This window comes from Typopeltis vanoorti, chromosome 15, assembly GCF_054136105.1.
Source record: "Typopeltis vanoorti isolate ZY-2024b chromosome 15, IOZ_Tvanoo_1.0, whole genome shotgun sequence".
NCBI lineage: Eukaryota > Metazoa > Arthropoda > Arachnida > Uropygi > Thelyphonidae > Typopeltis > Typopeltis vanoorti.
The window spans coordinates 83453921-83467012 of record NC_143563.1 but is presented as its reverse complement, the minus strand read 5'-3'; the positions used below and the strand labels follow the sequence as shown (position 1 = coordinate 83467012).

At 35.2% G+C, this 13092-nt stretch overlaps 1 protein-coding gene across 1 annotated transcript in view; it reads right to left on the bottom strand.

Moving 5' to 3' along the window:
* Positions 1 to 11241, bottom strand: part of LOC150098938 (uncharacterized) — a 205455-nt gene extending 194214 nt beyond the window's left edge. Inside the window, exons 1-2 of the mRNA XM_090405465.1 lie at positions 11111 to 11241; positions 6191 to 6285 (exon numbers count right to left, since the gene is read on the bottom strand). Coding sequence (XP_090261591.1) covers positions 6191 to 6285; positions 11111 to 11124 — 109 coding nt within the window. The 5' untranslated portion in view covers positions 11125 to 11241. The remainder of the gene's footprint in view (positions 1 to 6190; positions 6286 to 11110) is intronic.
* Positions 11242 to 13092: the final 1851 nt, after the last annotated feature.

Here is a 13092-nt window from a genome sequence, read left to right as displayed (position 1 = left end):
ATAATATTGTATTGTGGAAATTTTATTGTTCAGTCAGACGTTTTTTGTATTTAGAAAGAAGTATTCTAGGAAATATCAAATTTATCACAAGATGGTGTTAGACCACCCACATTATGCAATATTCACCAGGAGAAGATAAAATTCTGTCTATTCTTACTATGAGAGGTTTTTTAAATAGTTCCATCCTCTTAATTCAATGTAGTCTTATAGTCAATTGCAGGGATGATTGGAGAGCAATCCCAGGCAGAGAAGGCCAACTCAAGGTGGTTAAACCCAGATGGGGCTAACCACCTGGGTATCAGTCATCTTTGCGCTTTAGTTTCAATTGTTTTTTTTTTTGGTTGTTCATCTATATGAGATTGGTGAAAAAGGAAAACTGATAGCCTTTGGGCTATATGATGATATAACAGAGCTGAGGCCTTTTCTCTCTAATGCTATCTATCTGTCTTTTTTTCTCCTAATACTATCAGGCTCTCTTGCACCCATGTACTAACTACTCTAGGCCTATGATGAGCAACCTTTTACTTTTTCACCTCAGTAAAGAGGTGGGTGGTTGAATTGGCACAGACTCCTTTGATAACTGGTAACTGTTTTTTACTTACACCAATTTGCTGGAGGATGCGGAAATGGATGCCAGACATTATCAAACACTTGAGTAAGGTATACTGATAGCATTGCCATTGACAGCTTTTTCATATTAACTAAGCGGATTTGATCACATAGCAGAAATAGGTTAAATTCTACTGCTTGACCTGGTACTCCATACACCTGTGTGCTTTTAATTATGTATCTCATTCCCACTTTGAGCCTGTTATTGATAATGCAGAAAAATAACTTTTAGTCAGTATTAGATAGAGAAATAGGTCTCAAGCTGCTGATTAAGGTTCTGTTAGGTTTAGGAATGAGGACAGTACGGTTTGCTACAAATTCACTTGGTATGTGTCCTGATGAGAGAAAGGAATTAAATAGTGTAACTAGAATGGGAAGAATAAAATCCCAGGCCTCGCAATAAAGTTCTATCCCTAGACCATCAGATCCTGGTGATTTTCTTGTCTGGCATTCTTTATAGGCTATGGTACCTTCAGACGCTGTGCCAGACATTATCAAATGCATGTTCTCCCGATTAGAAACAGTAGAACATGCTGAATTGGATTTAAACAGTAGAACACGCATTCTACAGCTGTCCTCTTGCCCTGTGTATTTGGAACAGATTATGTAATGTGTTGGGCATTCCATTACTTACAACAGAACATGTTATTTTTTTACAATACCCACCACCTGTCAGCAATGGGAAGAGAATTTTGATTTTTATAATTAATGAATTAAAATGCCATTCATGGAAGGTTAGAAAGAAACATGGATTTGAAAACCAGCAATATGACATCCAAATGCTTTATGATATTGTAATGTCAAAATGTTATTGTTCAGTCACGATTTGTATGTAGAAAGAAGCATTCTAGGAGATGTCAAATTTATCACTAGCTGGTGGTGGTGTAGACCACCCACATTATGCATATTCACCAGAGTGAGATAAAATTCTGTCTATTCTTGCTATGAGAATTTTTTTTAAATAGTTCCATTCTCTTAATTCAATGTGGTCTTATAGTCAATTGCAGGGATGACTGGAGAGCCATCCCAGGCAGAGAAGGCCAACTCAAGGCAGTTAAACAGATGGGGCTAACCACCTGGGTATCAATCATCTTTGTGCTTTAGTGTCAATTGGTCTTTTGGTTGTTCATCTATATGAGATTGGTGAAAAAGGAAAACTTGATAGCCTTTGGCTATATGATGATATAAAAGAGCTGAGGCCTTTTCTCTCTGTCTCATGCTATCTATCTGTCTTTCTTTTTCCTAATACTATCAGGCTCTCTTGCACCCCTATACTAACTACTCTAGGCCTAGGATGAGCAACCCTTTACTTTTTCACCTTAATAAAGGTTGAAACCAGTCTGGGTAGTGACCCTTCCCATAATGCATAGCATTATTCATGTCCATAAGGATATGTGCTTTGCATTATGAGATACTAAGGCAAGTGATGTGAATTCATTAGCTTCTATATATGAGTTGCCTCAGTCCTGAAAATACTTCAGGCACAAACTTTGTTTGCTTACACTCAGATAACAGATTAAACCAAGTATATAATTTCACCTGGTTCTTGGTATCGTATCTTTAATTTATAGTATATAACCAAGTGGGAAAACTTCCAACAAAAAGACTGAGATGTGATTGTGAGTATGGAATATTGGTTGGTTTTTTGGTTTATTTGTTTATGGTTTATTGGTGCAAGAACAACAAAGATCATACTGTGCCATAAGAAAGTTACAGCAAGACAAACTGGTAAACAATATGCATATTCAAAAGCTAAGCCAAACAATACAGTCTACATATAAATAAAATGACAGCAAAGTTACATCATTGCTGTAATTTTATATGTAGATAAATATCAATAAATAGTCAAGAGAGAAATTAGGAAACAATATGCATGAATAGAAATTAGGTTTAGCAATGTAGTATCTAAATATAAACAAAATTACAGGCAGTACATAAATAATCAAAAATAAACTAGTAAATAATATGTATGAACAAAAATGAAGTTAAACAATGCAGTAACTAAATATAAACAAAATTACAGTCAAATGTGTTTGTGCAAACAAATTCTTCATAGAAGGTTAAAAACATCATGCAATCTGTCTGAGTGTATATGGCTTGGCTAGATAGGTAAAAATTTCATTCCTCTCTTGTGCAAAGTGCTGGCACTCCACTGGAATATGAAAAATAGTAAGATGCATACTGCATTTTTCACACATGGTAGGGTCATCAGCTTCAGTAAATAATGTGTAAGATGACTGTGACCTATGCAGAGTCTAGTAAGAACAACTTCCTCTTTTCTCTATCTATGTTGACTAGAATGCCAATGCTTAATAGGCTTAATGTCATATAATTTGTCTGTCAATGCTTCCTGCCATGACTGCCACTGAGCAATTAGCCTCGATTTTATAAAATGTCTGTACTCTGTAAACGACACTGTCAAATAGTACATTGAGAAAGTATGAGCCTATCAGCCGATTTTATAAAATGTCTGTACTCTGTAAACGACACTGTCAAATAGTACATTGAGAAAGTATGAGCCTATCAAGCAGTTGCATCTGCAGTCTCTTCCTTAATTCCATTGTGGCTAAGAATCCAGCACAACCGAATATCAAAATTAAGGGTTTTCGTTTTGTACAATAGGTATAAAAGCTGTATAAATTACACACTTTTGGTAGTGGTTTTCTTTTATATGCACAAGTGCAAGTTAAACACAACAGCACAGCCAACACAGGTATCAGTTCCTGAGCATTCAGTATAGATGGGCAAGAAATCAGAGTAGGCTGCTCTGTGTGCATTAAACAATTGCAAGTAGACAGATGGAGTATGAGACTTCTGTAGGTTGACAAAGTAAGAGGTTGCAGGATGAAGTACAAATCTACCATGGAAGGATGCTATTATGTTTGGTCTAGGCAATGCTGTCAACATTCATGCCAACAGTTTGCAGTCTCTTTAATACACATACCAAAAGGATATATGGCAGTTTGATGTGTGTGATATTGAACTTCCCAATGCAGAGGAAAGAGACTTTACCTTTAGGGTATAATTAAGAGGCAACAATGGAGGGATGCTATTATGTTTGATGTAGGCAATGTTGTCAACGTTCATGCCAACAGTATGCAGTCTCTAAGACGCATACCAAAAGGATATATGGCAGTTTGATGTGTGTGATATTGAACTTCCCAATGCAGAGAAAAGAGACTAGTCCATGTAGGATAATCTGAAAGAGACTTTATCTTTAGGGAATAATTAAGAGAGAACTGTTTCTGTCGAAGTGATAGAACTTATTCATTTGCTTCAACATAAAGTGAGTGGGTGATGTGCAAAAGGCACCAGTAGCTATCCATATACCCTGATGATGGGTGGGATCCAACTATTGAAAAGGTTATTCTGCCTTGCAGAACCACAGACTTTAGACCCATAATCCAGCTTTGAATGTATAAGTGCATGATAAAGATGAAGTAATGAAGATCAATTGGTACCCCATTCAGTGATAAAATGTGAAAGAGATGCCATGCTCTTTTACACTTTTCTCTTAGTTGAAAAATGTGTGTAAGGAATATAAGTGTTCTGTCAAAGATAAGCCCCAAGAACTTGACTTCTGCTGCTACTGGAATAGCACATCCTATTCTTAAATCAGGATCTGGGTGAAGAGTGCATTTTAGACTGAAGTGTACACAGATTTTTTCAGGTGTTCAGCAGAATTTTTTCTGCTGAACACCTGAACCCATTACTAAGAGCCCATAAAGAAACACAATCAGTTGCTTGCTGAAGTTGTCTTTCAATTAGTCTCATGTTATTACCCTTGCAGTATGCCACTAGTGACCTTGCTCTTTTGATGTGCTGCAAGGGTCAGTTTTGAGACCACTTATTTAATTTGTGTATTAAATATGCAAATTAAATATACCTATCCTAATATACAGATTGCATATTGGAATAAGTTTAACTGGTGATATACAACTTTTTGCAGATGATGCAAAGCTGTGGAGAGAGATGAAGAATCAAGCAGATGTGTCCTTACAGAAGCACTTGAATAGATTGTATGAGCAGGCAACATTATGGAACTGTCAATTTGATGTTGCCAAGTGTAAGGTTCTGAAATTTGGCAGGCAAGAATGGAATGAAAAGTATATACTTAGCAGGTAAATCTTGGAGGAAGTTGAGGAGATAAGAGACCTTAGAGTTGTGATGCACAAGGATCTGAAGTTCATAGGTCATATTGCACAAGTTGTGAAAACATCACATCATGATGAGCTTAACTTTTAGAAATAAAGACTTCCATGGTTATAAGGCCTTGATCAGGCTAGGCATCATATGGATTATTGTGCACATATTTGGTCCCTTGGTTTTCGTGGTGATGAAGATATGTCAGAAAGGGTCCAGAGAAGACTAAGGTCATAACTGGTCTTTTGGAATGTGAGGTCAGATTGAGGAATGTAGTTTGTCAAGTATTGTGATAAGAAGGAAGAGAGGGGATATGACTGAGGCATTTCACTTGATAAAAGTTTGTTATTAGGTTAATGTGGAAGAATTTTTTTGTAGAATGGGGAAGGGAGTTGAACAAGGAGGCATAGCTGGAAGTTGTATAAGGAGAGTGTGAGTAGGGCATGAAGAGTAGGTTCTTTGCATAGAGAATGGGTGGTCAGTGGAATTCTTTGTCTGACATTGTGGTGAATGCCAGATACATTGAATGACTTTAAAGCACAGTGTGATATGCTTTTGTGTAATAGTGTTTGCCTCCTAAGATGAGTCCTGACTACATGGAGTTCTGATGTTAATAATTATAAGAACTAACTGCTGCTGAAATTTACTGAGTAGAACAAAGCCAGCCGTGCTGTTGAAAGCCAGCATACCCTTAATTTCTATGCAAATTTCATAGTGTACATGTACCTGCCTGTCTGTGTGGTGCTTGAGAGGACAGAAGGAACAGGATGGGATAGGGATTTTTCTAATTATAGCAGATGATTTGAAGCCAAAAGGAGTAAAAGTACATCAGAGGCAGAAGGATTCAGAGAACTGTTCATTATATCTAGTGTGAGAATGTAAATGACATGCATTGGTCAGTAGATATTATGATCAAATTAGCACGATGAGTGCAGGCCAAGTAATTATGGGGACATAGATTGGAAGGAGGAATGATCACAGGCAAGGAAGCAAAGAATTTATACAGCTGCTGAAAATTATTATCTGAGATAGAATGTAATGGAGGGACACAAGGTTCAAGAGTGCTGATTCTGATCATAACATCAGAGAACTTAACAGAAACCAATTTAGCTATGCAGCCTCTGTTTTGAGAAAGTGATCATTTAATCTTGAACTGGGAGATTGCCAAACATGTAGAATTTTGCACATCCACTTTCACTTCATTCAACAACACTTTTTCCAGACTCTGAACATAGTTTTGTATTTATAGAGTTTTAAGTACAAATATTCTTTGCAAAGGAGGCAACAAAAAGCATAGATGGCTGCAACAGCTAATATAAATAACTTCTGCTTGGCAAACTATGTTATAATTCATATAATACTGTTCATTCACCCAAAATCTGAATCACAAATTTCAGCAATTGGATGATTTTTTCCATTCAAAGAACAATAGACTTACCAATACTGGTAGTAACATCTTTACATACACTCCAGTCTTTTTGTGCTTGATTAATGTGAAAGATTAAGGAAATGTAGATAAAAAATACAGGAACCCTGAATTTATCAAAAAAAAAAAGAAAAAAAAAGCATTATCTGCAACATTATCTTTATATAAAGAAATTTATTTTGTAACATAATTAAAACAAAAATCTGATGTTAATCTGCAGCACAAAAAAATCAGTTATATTTGCTACAGTTTTAAATCAGTATTTCCAAATTACCAGACTGAGAACAATTATATGAAAGTTCTTAATGGCTTAAATCTAGAATAGTTCTGTTTATGAATATCTATATTATTAGCTGATTAATAATTAATAACCATAATAACCACAAAATTTTAATAACCAAGCTGATTAAGAAAAAAAGTTGGGAATTTTTAGTGGTCTGTGACAGGTTTTAGGCTGAGAAAGACTATTTTAGATAATGTTATTAATTCTATTTAGAGCTTGTCAATAATAAGCAAAATATCTTAACAGAAAATGGTAAATAATTCAATGAATTTTCTGTAATGATGATAAAAGTTAGCAGAGCTAATCTCAGGTGGTATGGCCAGGATGAGTGAGGAAAGTTTAGCAAAAAACTGTTCATTGCTAGGATGGCAGGAAAAATGCCCAGAGGAATACCAAGATCCAGTTGGATCGATATAATAAAAAGTGTCTTGGAAGATAGAAATATAAGATCTAATAATATTGGAGTCTTGACAGACAAAATGAATTTGGAGGAAAATTTTGAGGAATATTATCAGGATACTATCCTAATAATATCCTGTTCACCTTATGCCAGCCTGGCTGGCAGAGTGGTTAGCATACCCACTCTCCAGCCAACAGACTGCAGGTTCCAAACCCATTAGGCATAGAATTTCATCACCAAGTGCAGAGACCTGAAGTGGTTTGAAAAACTGCATTTTTGATCTCTAGAGCAGAGTTTCCAGAACATGAAAAAATGAAATTACAAAATATGAAATATGAAGTAATAAAATTAATAAAAAATTAGGGGATAAAATTCTTAGCTCACCCATGGTACAGATGTATCATGGGTGAGCTAAGAATTTTAGCTCACCCACTGGCCAAGTGGTTAGTTTATCTGCTCTCCAACCAAAAGGCTGGGAGTTCGAATCCTGCCACATGGGCATGGATGTTTGTGATTGTCTGTAGAAATACTAGTGGTGGTGGTCGGCGGTAGATGCCGTTGGTGTAGTTGCGATTAGTTGGTGGATTGAGTGGTGGAGACAGAGTTGTAGAGCAGGTTCCCTCCCTCGATGAGTCTTTGGACTCCCTGGAGGTGTCAAATAATAACTTTTTGTGGGTGGGAAACACATTTAAAAACACCCTGTAAGGTTACTCATCAGGAATTTGATGATGAACTATGCTCATCAACTTCAATGTCATATCAACTCTTTTTGATATAATTTTACAAATTATATTCAATCAGTTTCCTAATTATCTCAAAAACAAGTGACCAAATAGTTTAGAAACCACAAAAGTATAATCTGTATTTAAGTTTTATAGATCTGGAAAGAGTTTGCTTTAACGGTCAAAGCCAAATAACTGGGAGGAAACCTCCACATCACCTTTAAGGAATGCAGAGAACTAACTGGGATTTCTGACCTTATGTCCAATCTTCACTTTCACGTGATACACACTGTTAGTAGGTAACCACTGGGTACTGCATGAGTGAGGATGGGATGGCAATTTGGACTTAGCTGACCATACTGTAGTCTCTACTGGCTTAAACCACAAATAATACAATGGTGCACACGATGAGATTTCATGCCGGATTGGGCTTCACCCAGTTAAACAAGGCCCCTGCTGTTTTCTTAAGGGAACCAGGATGAACAGTGAAAATTCAGTTACTGGAACAGACTCAAGCTCAACTTCTAGAAGAAGAACAAACCCAACATCAGATGAACTGAAGATAGCAATTACCAATATAAGGAATATTAATGGAAAGAAAATCAAGCTTGAAGAACTGGAAAAATACCATATGGAAGTAATTGGCATCACTAATGAGATCTTAGTAAATAATAAGTATAGGATGTTATATTCAAACAATAATAATCAAGGAAAGGAAGGAATAGCAATTGCACTGAACATCAGATATGAAGATAAAAAAACTTCTTGACTGGAAGGCAGTTTCAAGTAGGGTTATGTGGACAAAATGGGAAATGGACAATGAAATTTATCTGTACCTAGAGTCCCACAGAAGAATCTCCTAAAGAAGTAGAGGAATTTTTCAAGTCACCTTAGCAGGCAGCTGACAAAGAAAATAAGGAAAAAGTGGTATACTTAGAGATTTAAATAGCAAAGTAGAAAGTGAATCCCACCAGACACCAAATTTTCCCAAATTTGGAGAAAAGGGCAAGGCTAATAATAATGGTAAGCATCTGCCAGATTTCTGCACAGCACATGGACTAGTAATTACTAACACCATGTTCCAAAATAAATATTGCACAAGTTCACATGGAGAGAAGACACAGGAAATAAGAAAAGATTCATTGACTATGTTATTCTTGATAGTGATATCTTCATGCTGATTCAGGATACAAGAGTGCACAGAGGACCTGAAATTGAAAGTGACCATCACTCAGTTTTAAGTAGGATAAAACTGAATAGCACATTGAAAAGATGTAAAAAAGTTTTAAAAAGAATTAAAGTTGAGCAGCTTTTACAGGTAAACTGTAGCCTCAACTATACAAATATTTTTGAAACAGTTTGAAAACAAGAACCAAACCTTGGATTCTCAGTGGCAAATTCTGAAGAAAACATTGATTCAGCTAAGGAGTCATGTGGTGAAGTTGTCTGGAAGGATAAAAAAATTAAGAACATCAAGGTGGACACATGAAGTTAAAGAAGCAGTCATGAAAAAGAAAAAGCATACCAAAAGTTCCTAGCAAATAAGTTGGCAGATGCCCTAAAATAATACAAAGAAAATAATAAGAGAGCTGAGCTATATAATGCAAGTACCTAAAAAAAAAGTTGTGGGAAAACTTTGATAAGAATATAGAAGGTTGCAAAATGTTCTGGAAGCTACTGAAAAAGTTTAGAAAGAAGGAAAGACTACTGTGAAAGGAATCAAGGATGATAAAGGTAACATGAAAACTGAAGATAAGGATATCCTAAATATCTGGAGTAATTACTTTCAAAGGCTTAAATGAAACAGACAGTGACAGAACTGTAGAAATTCACATTAATTACCGTATAAAGTTTTCAAGAGAAATGCAAAGAAGAGTACATATCGATACTCTTCTTGACTTGTGGAAGTAATTCTTGTAGATAGGCTTATATGCTGGTTAGACACTTCTAATTTTTTTTAGGAAATGACAACGTAAACTACCTATAACTAAGCAATGTTACATTGAGATTTTTATTTAATAAGGTCAAAACACATTATGGTAACTTGTTCTGGTAAAATACTTATAGGCTCTGTATTATTACTAAAATCTTGGTATTTCTAGCCTGGCTCCCACTGATGAGACCTCAATAAAGGTCGAAACCGGTCTGGGTAGTGGCCCCTTGCCTTTAATACATAGCATCACACATCCCCTCCAGGAGATGTGCTTTGCATTAAGAGTAAATATTAAGAATAGTGATCAGAGCTTATCCACCTTTACCACGAGTTGCCTTGACTTGTACTACGTGTGAGGTCACCCAGACTTGCAATACTTGCAGGCGCAAACTCGACTTACTTGTCTTTAATAATAATTCAATTGACTTACTTGTCTGTTTGCTTACTTGGGAAATGGAGTAAAACCAGGTTTAAAATAGCTTGGTATCTTTAACATAGTTTGTGTTGTCACTTCGTAAAACTTTAGAAGTAATATGTCCAAAAATCGTAATGTGGAAAGGCAACTGAAGTAGATGATATTTGCCAAATATGCTCAAATATGCTGCTATGATAGGAGCACACTGCCAATGAGTGGTTATGCCACTGTATAAAACATTCATTGTATATACTACTGTATAAAGTCAAACCACATACACATGGATTATTGTGCTCAAATTTGATGACAAACAACATTTGTGGTACACTAAGAAGAATCATTAGCAAGGAAGACATCAAAAGTTTGGCTAGGATTATTTGGTATTCTGGTAGGTATGTGAACAATTTGTTTGAAACCACTAGTTTCTTTGCTTCCAAAGTGGAAGCAAAGGATTGACTTGTGGATATCTGTGAAGACTATAGTAATAATTTATTATGCACTACAGGAAGAAGATGACAAAGTGAATTTCAGAGTGTACATCAGATGTTGAGTTCTGGGAATGACAACTCAGGTCAACAAAAATACATTTTAAATAACACCACTTTATGAGTGGATGAGGAAGTTTCCATATTTGTAACTTTCATTCATCTCTGAACATACTGCTAAGGGATAATTACAATAATCCCATAGTATTATTTCTATGTACTGTGTGTGTGTGTGCATAAAATACTAAAATTAAATAAATGTACTGGTAAAACATTACCAACAGTACTAATTGTATCCAAGCTTCGAAATAATACCCAAATTTATCCAGAGTATATCTTTTTGTTTGTACATATAGAGATTTCCAATTTTATATAATGTCATAAATTTACATAAATTTACTTTATGTTCCATTTGATAATTTTATTCATAGTTATTCTTTCCAAAATGATCAGAAGAAATAAATTCTTGAAGAAAACGAAAGAGAAAAGAAATAAACATATTTCTTATAAATAACGAAATATTACAAGTGTTACACTATATATATATATATATATATATATATATATGTGTGTGTGTGTGTGTCTTAACTAATTTATATTTCACATATGCTATGAAAGAAAGTTAATTAGAAGACAAAAGATTTTATGCATTTCTACATCTGAACATTTCTCAAAATATAAAAGCGGCAATTACCTGTGATAGCCCATGTTTGTGATATTCCTTAGTAGCCAAAGAGAAATTCACATTAATCAGAGGAGAAGAGAAAACTAGAAACAATTCATTATCACAGTAGGGAAGGAACAGATTCTTTATCTTGCATGAACTATGGCCTATTAATACAATGATAAAACAGACATCACTCTTATATGATGAAAGTTTAGTATTTATCTCTTCAGATAACATGAAGAAACTAATCTTAATCACAATTCTGAAAACAGAAAACAATGGAAAATGACAATGCATCCACCCTCCCAGAAGATAAGATATGGCACATTTAACATAAACTGTCAGAAAGGAAACCCAATTCCTTTCTCATTTTTAAAGAGATATGGTCATACAGTTGAAAAAAAAAAAAAATCAAGGTTTTACTTTATACATTTTTTCATTATGCTCAACTATGGAGACATTGAACTGTTAATACTGTCTTAGTTATTTCTTCATCATCATCCTCATCATCCTGACATGTACCCACAAGGGGTTTACATGAAAGACATCATTACTAACTTCCTATCAACAATTTTCCTCCAAATCAATCTGTTATCTGCCGAGACTCCAACATTATCAGATCTTGTATTTCTCTCTTCGAAGGCACTTTTTACTGTATCAACCCACCTATATCTTGGTCTTCCTCTGAAAGACCAAGATATAGGTGGTCTCTTTTCCCTGCCAACTTGCAGAGAACACTTGTTTTGATAATCTTTCCTCTCCCATTCTGTTAATGTGACCATACCACCTGAATTAACTTGCTAACACATTCCTGGATGCTAAGTTCTTTTCTAATATCCTTGTTTTTAATATGATATTGCCATTGATGCCATCTATTCACACTCCTAATCTTTTTCAGTTGTCTCTTATATTTGGTCAAGTGCTTTTTTCCTAATCCAGCTCTCAGATCCATAAGTTAAAATTGGATTAAACACTGCTTTGCATACAGTTAATTTAGGGTGACTCATTTCCCTCCTATTCCATATAAATTTATTCAATTGACTTCCTACCATACTGGCTTTGATGATTCTGTTGTCTATTTCTATATTTAATTTACCATCCCTACAAAAAATTGTGCCTAAGCAGTTGAAATGATCTATAGGTTCTCCATTCACGATTCAATTAATATTTTCATTGTCTTTGTCTTGTTATTGCTGATTTTCATACCAAATTTATTACATTAGGAATTCAATTTAGTCAGGGAATCGTGCAGGCTTGTACTGGGTTTATTTAAAAGTATAACATCTGCATAAAGTAAAGAACTGAGATTAACATCTCCAATTTTGATGTCAGGTTTAATACCACTTTCCTTCATAATGAGATCCATATATTAAAGAATAACAGTGGGGATAAGGTACATCTTTGTCTGACACCAAATTTAACATTGAACCATCTTCCTGTACTTCCTTCAATTCTAACTGCTGACTTACAGCTTAAATAGAGACTATGTATTGCTTGATATAATACCCCATTGACACCACACAACTGCAGCATTTTGAATAGCTTTTCTCTTTGCCAGTGGTGCAGCCTGGTGGGGCCCTGTCCCCTTTGCTCTTTTCTCCAAATTTTACTGAAATATTTCTGTAACTGACAATCATTTCCTACTCTGCTATTTAGATCTCCAACAAGGACCAAATTTTCCTTTTCATTGAGTCAGTTGCTTTCTCTAAAGCTTCAAAAAATTTCCCCATTTCTATCTTAGTAGAACCTTCCATGGGACCACAGGCAGAAATAAGTGTCATTGTCTAGTTCCACATTCTGATATTTACCCACATCACTCTACTTGATATTGCCTGCTATTCAAGAAGATTAGCTGTGTATTTAGTGTGTTCAATACTATAGCTAATCCTCTTCCCTGAGTGCTATTGCCTGAATATAACATTTTGTATTTATTGCTTTTTTTTAAATGTTGGGCCCATATACGAGAGGTTGGCTGGTCAACCTATAGTACTTTAGTACTGTATATGGGT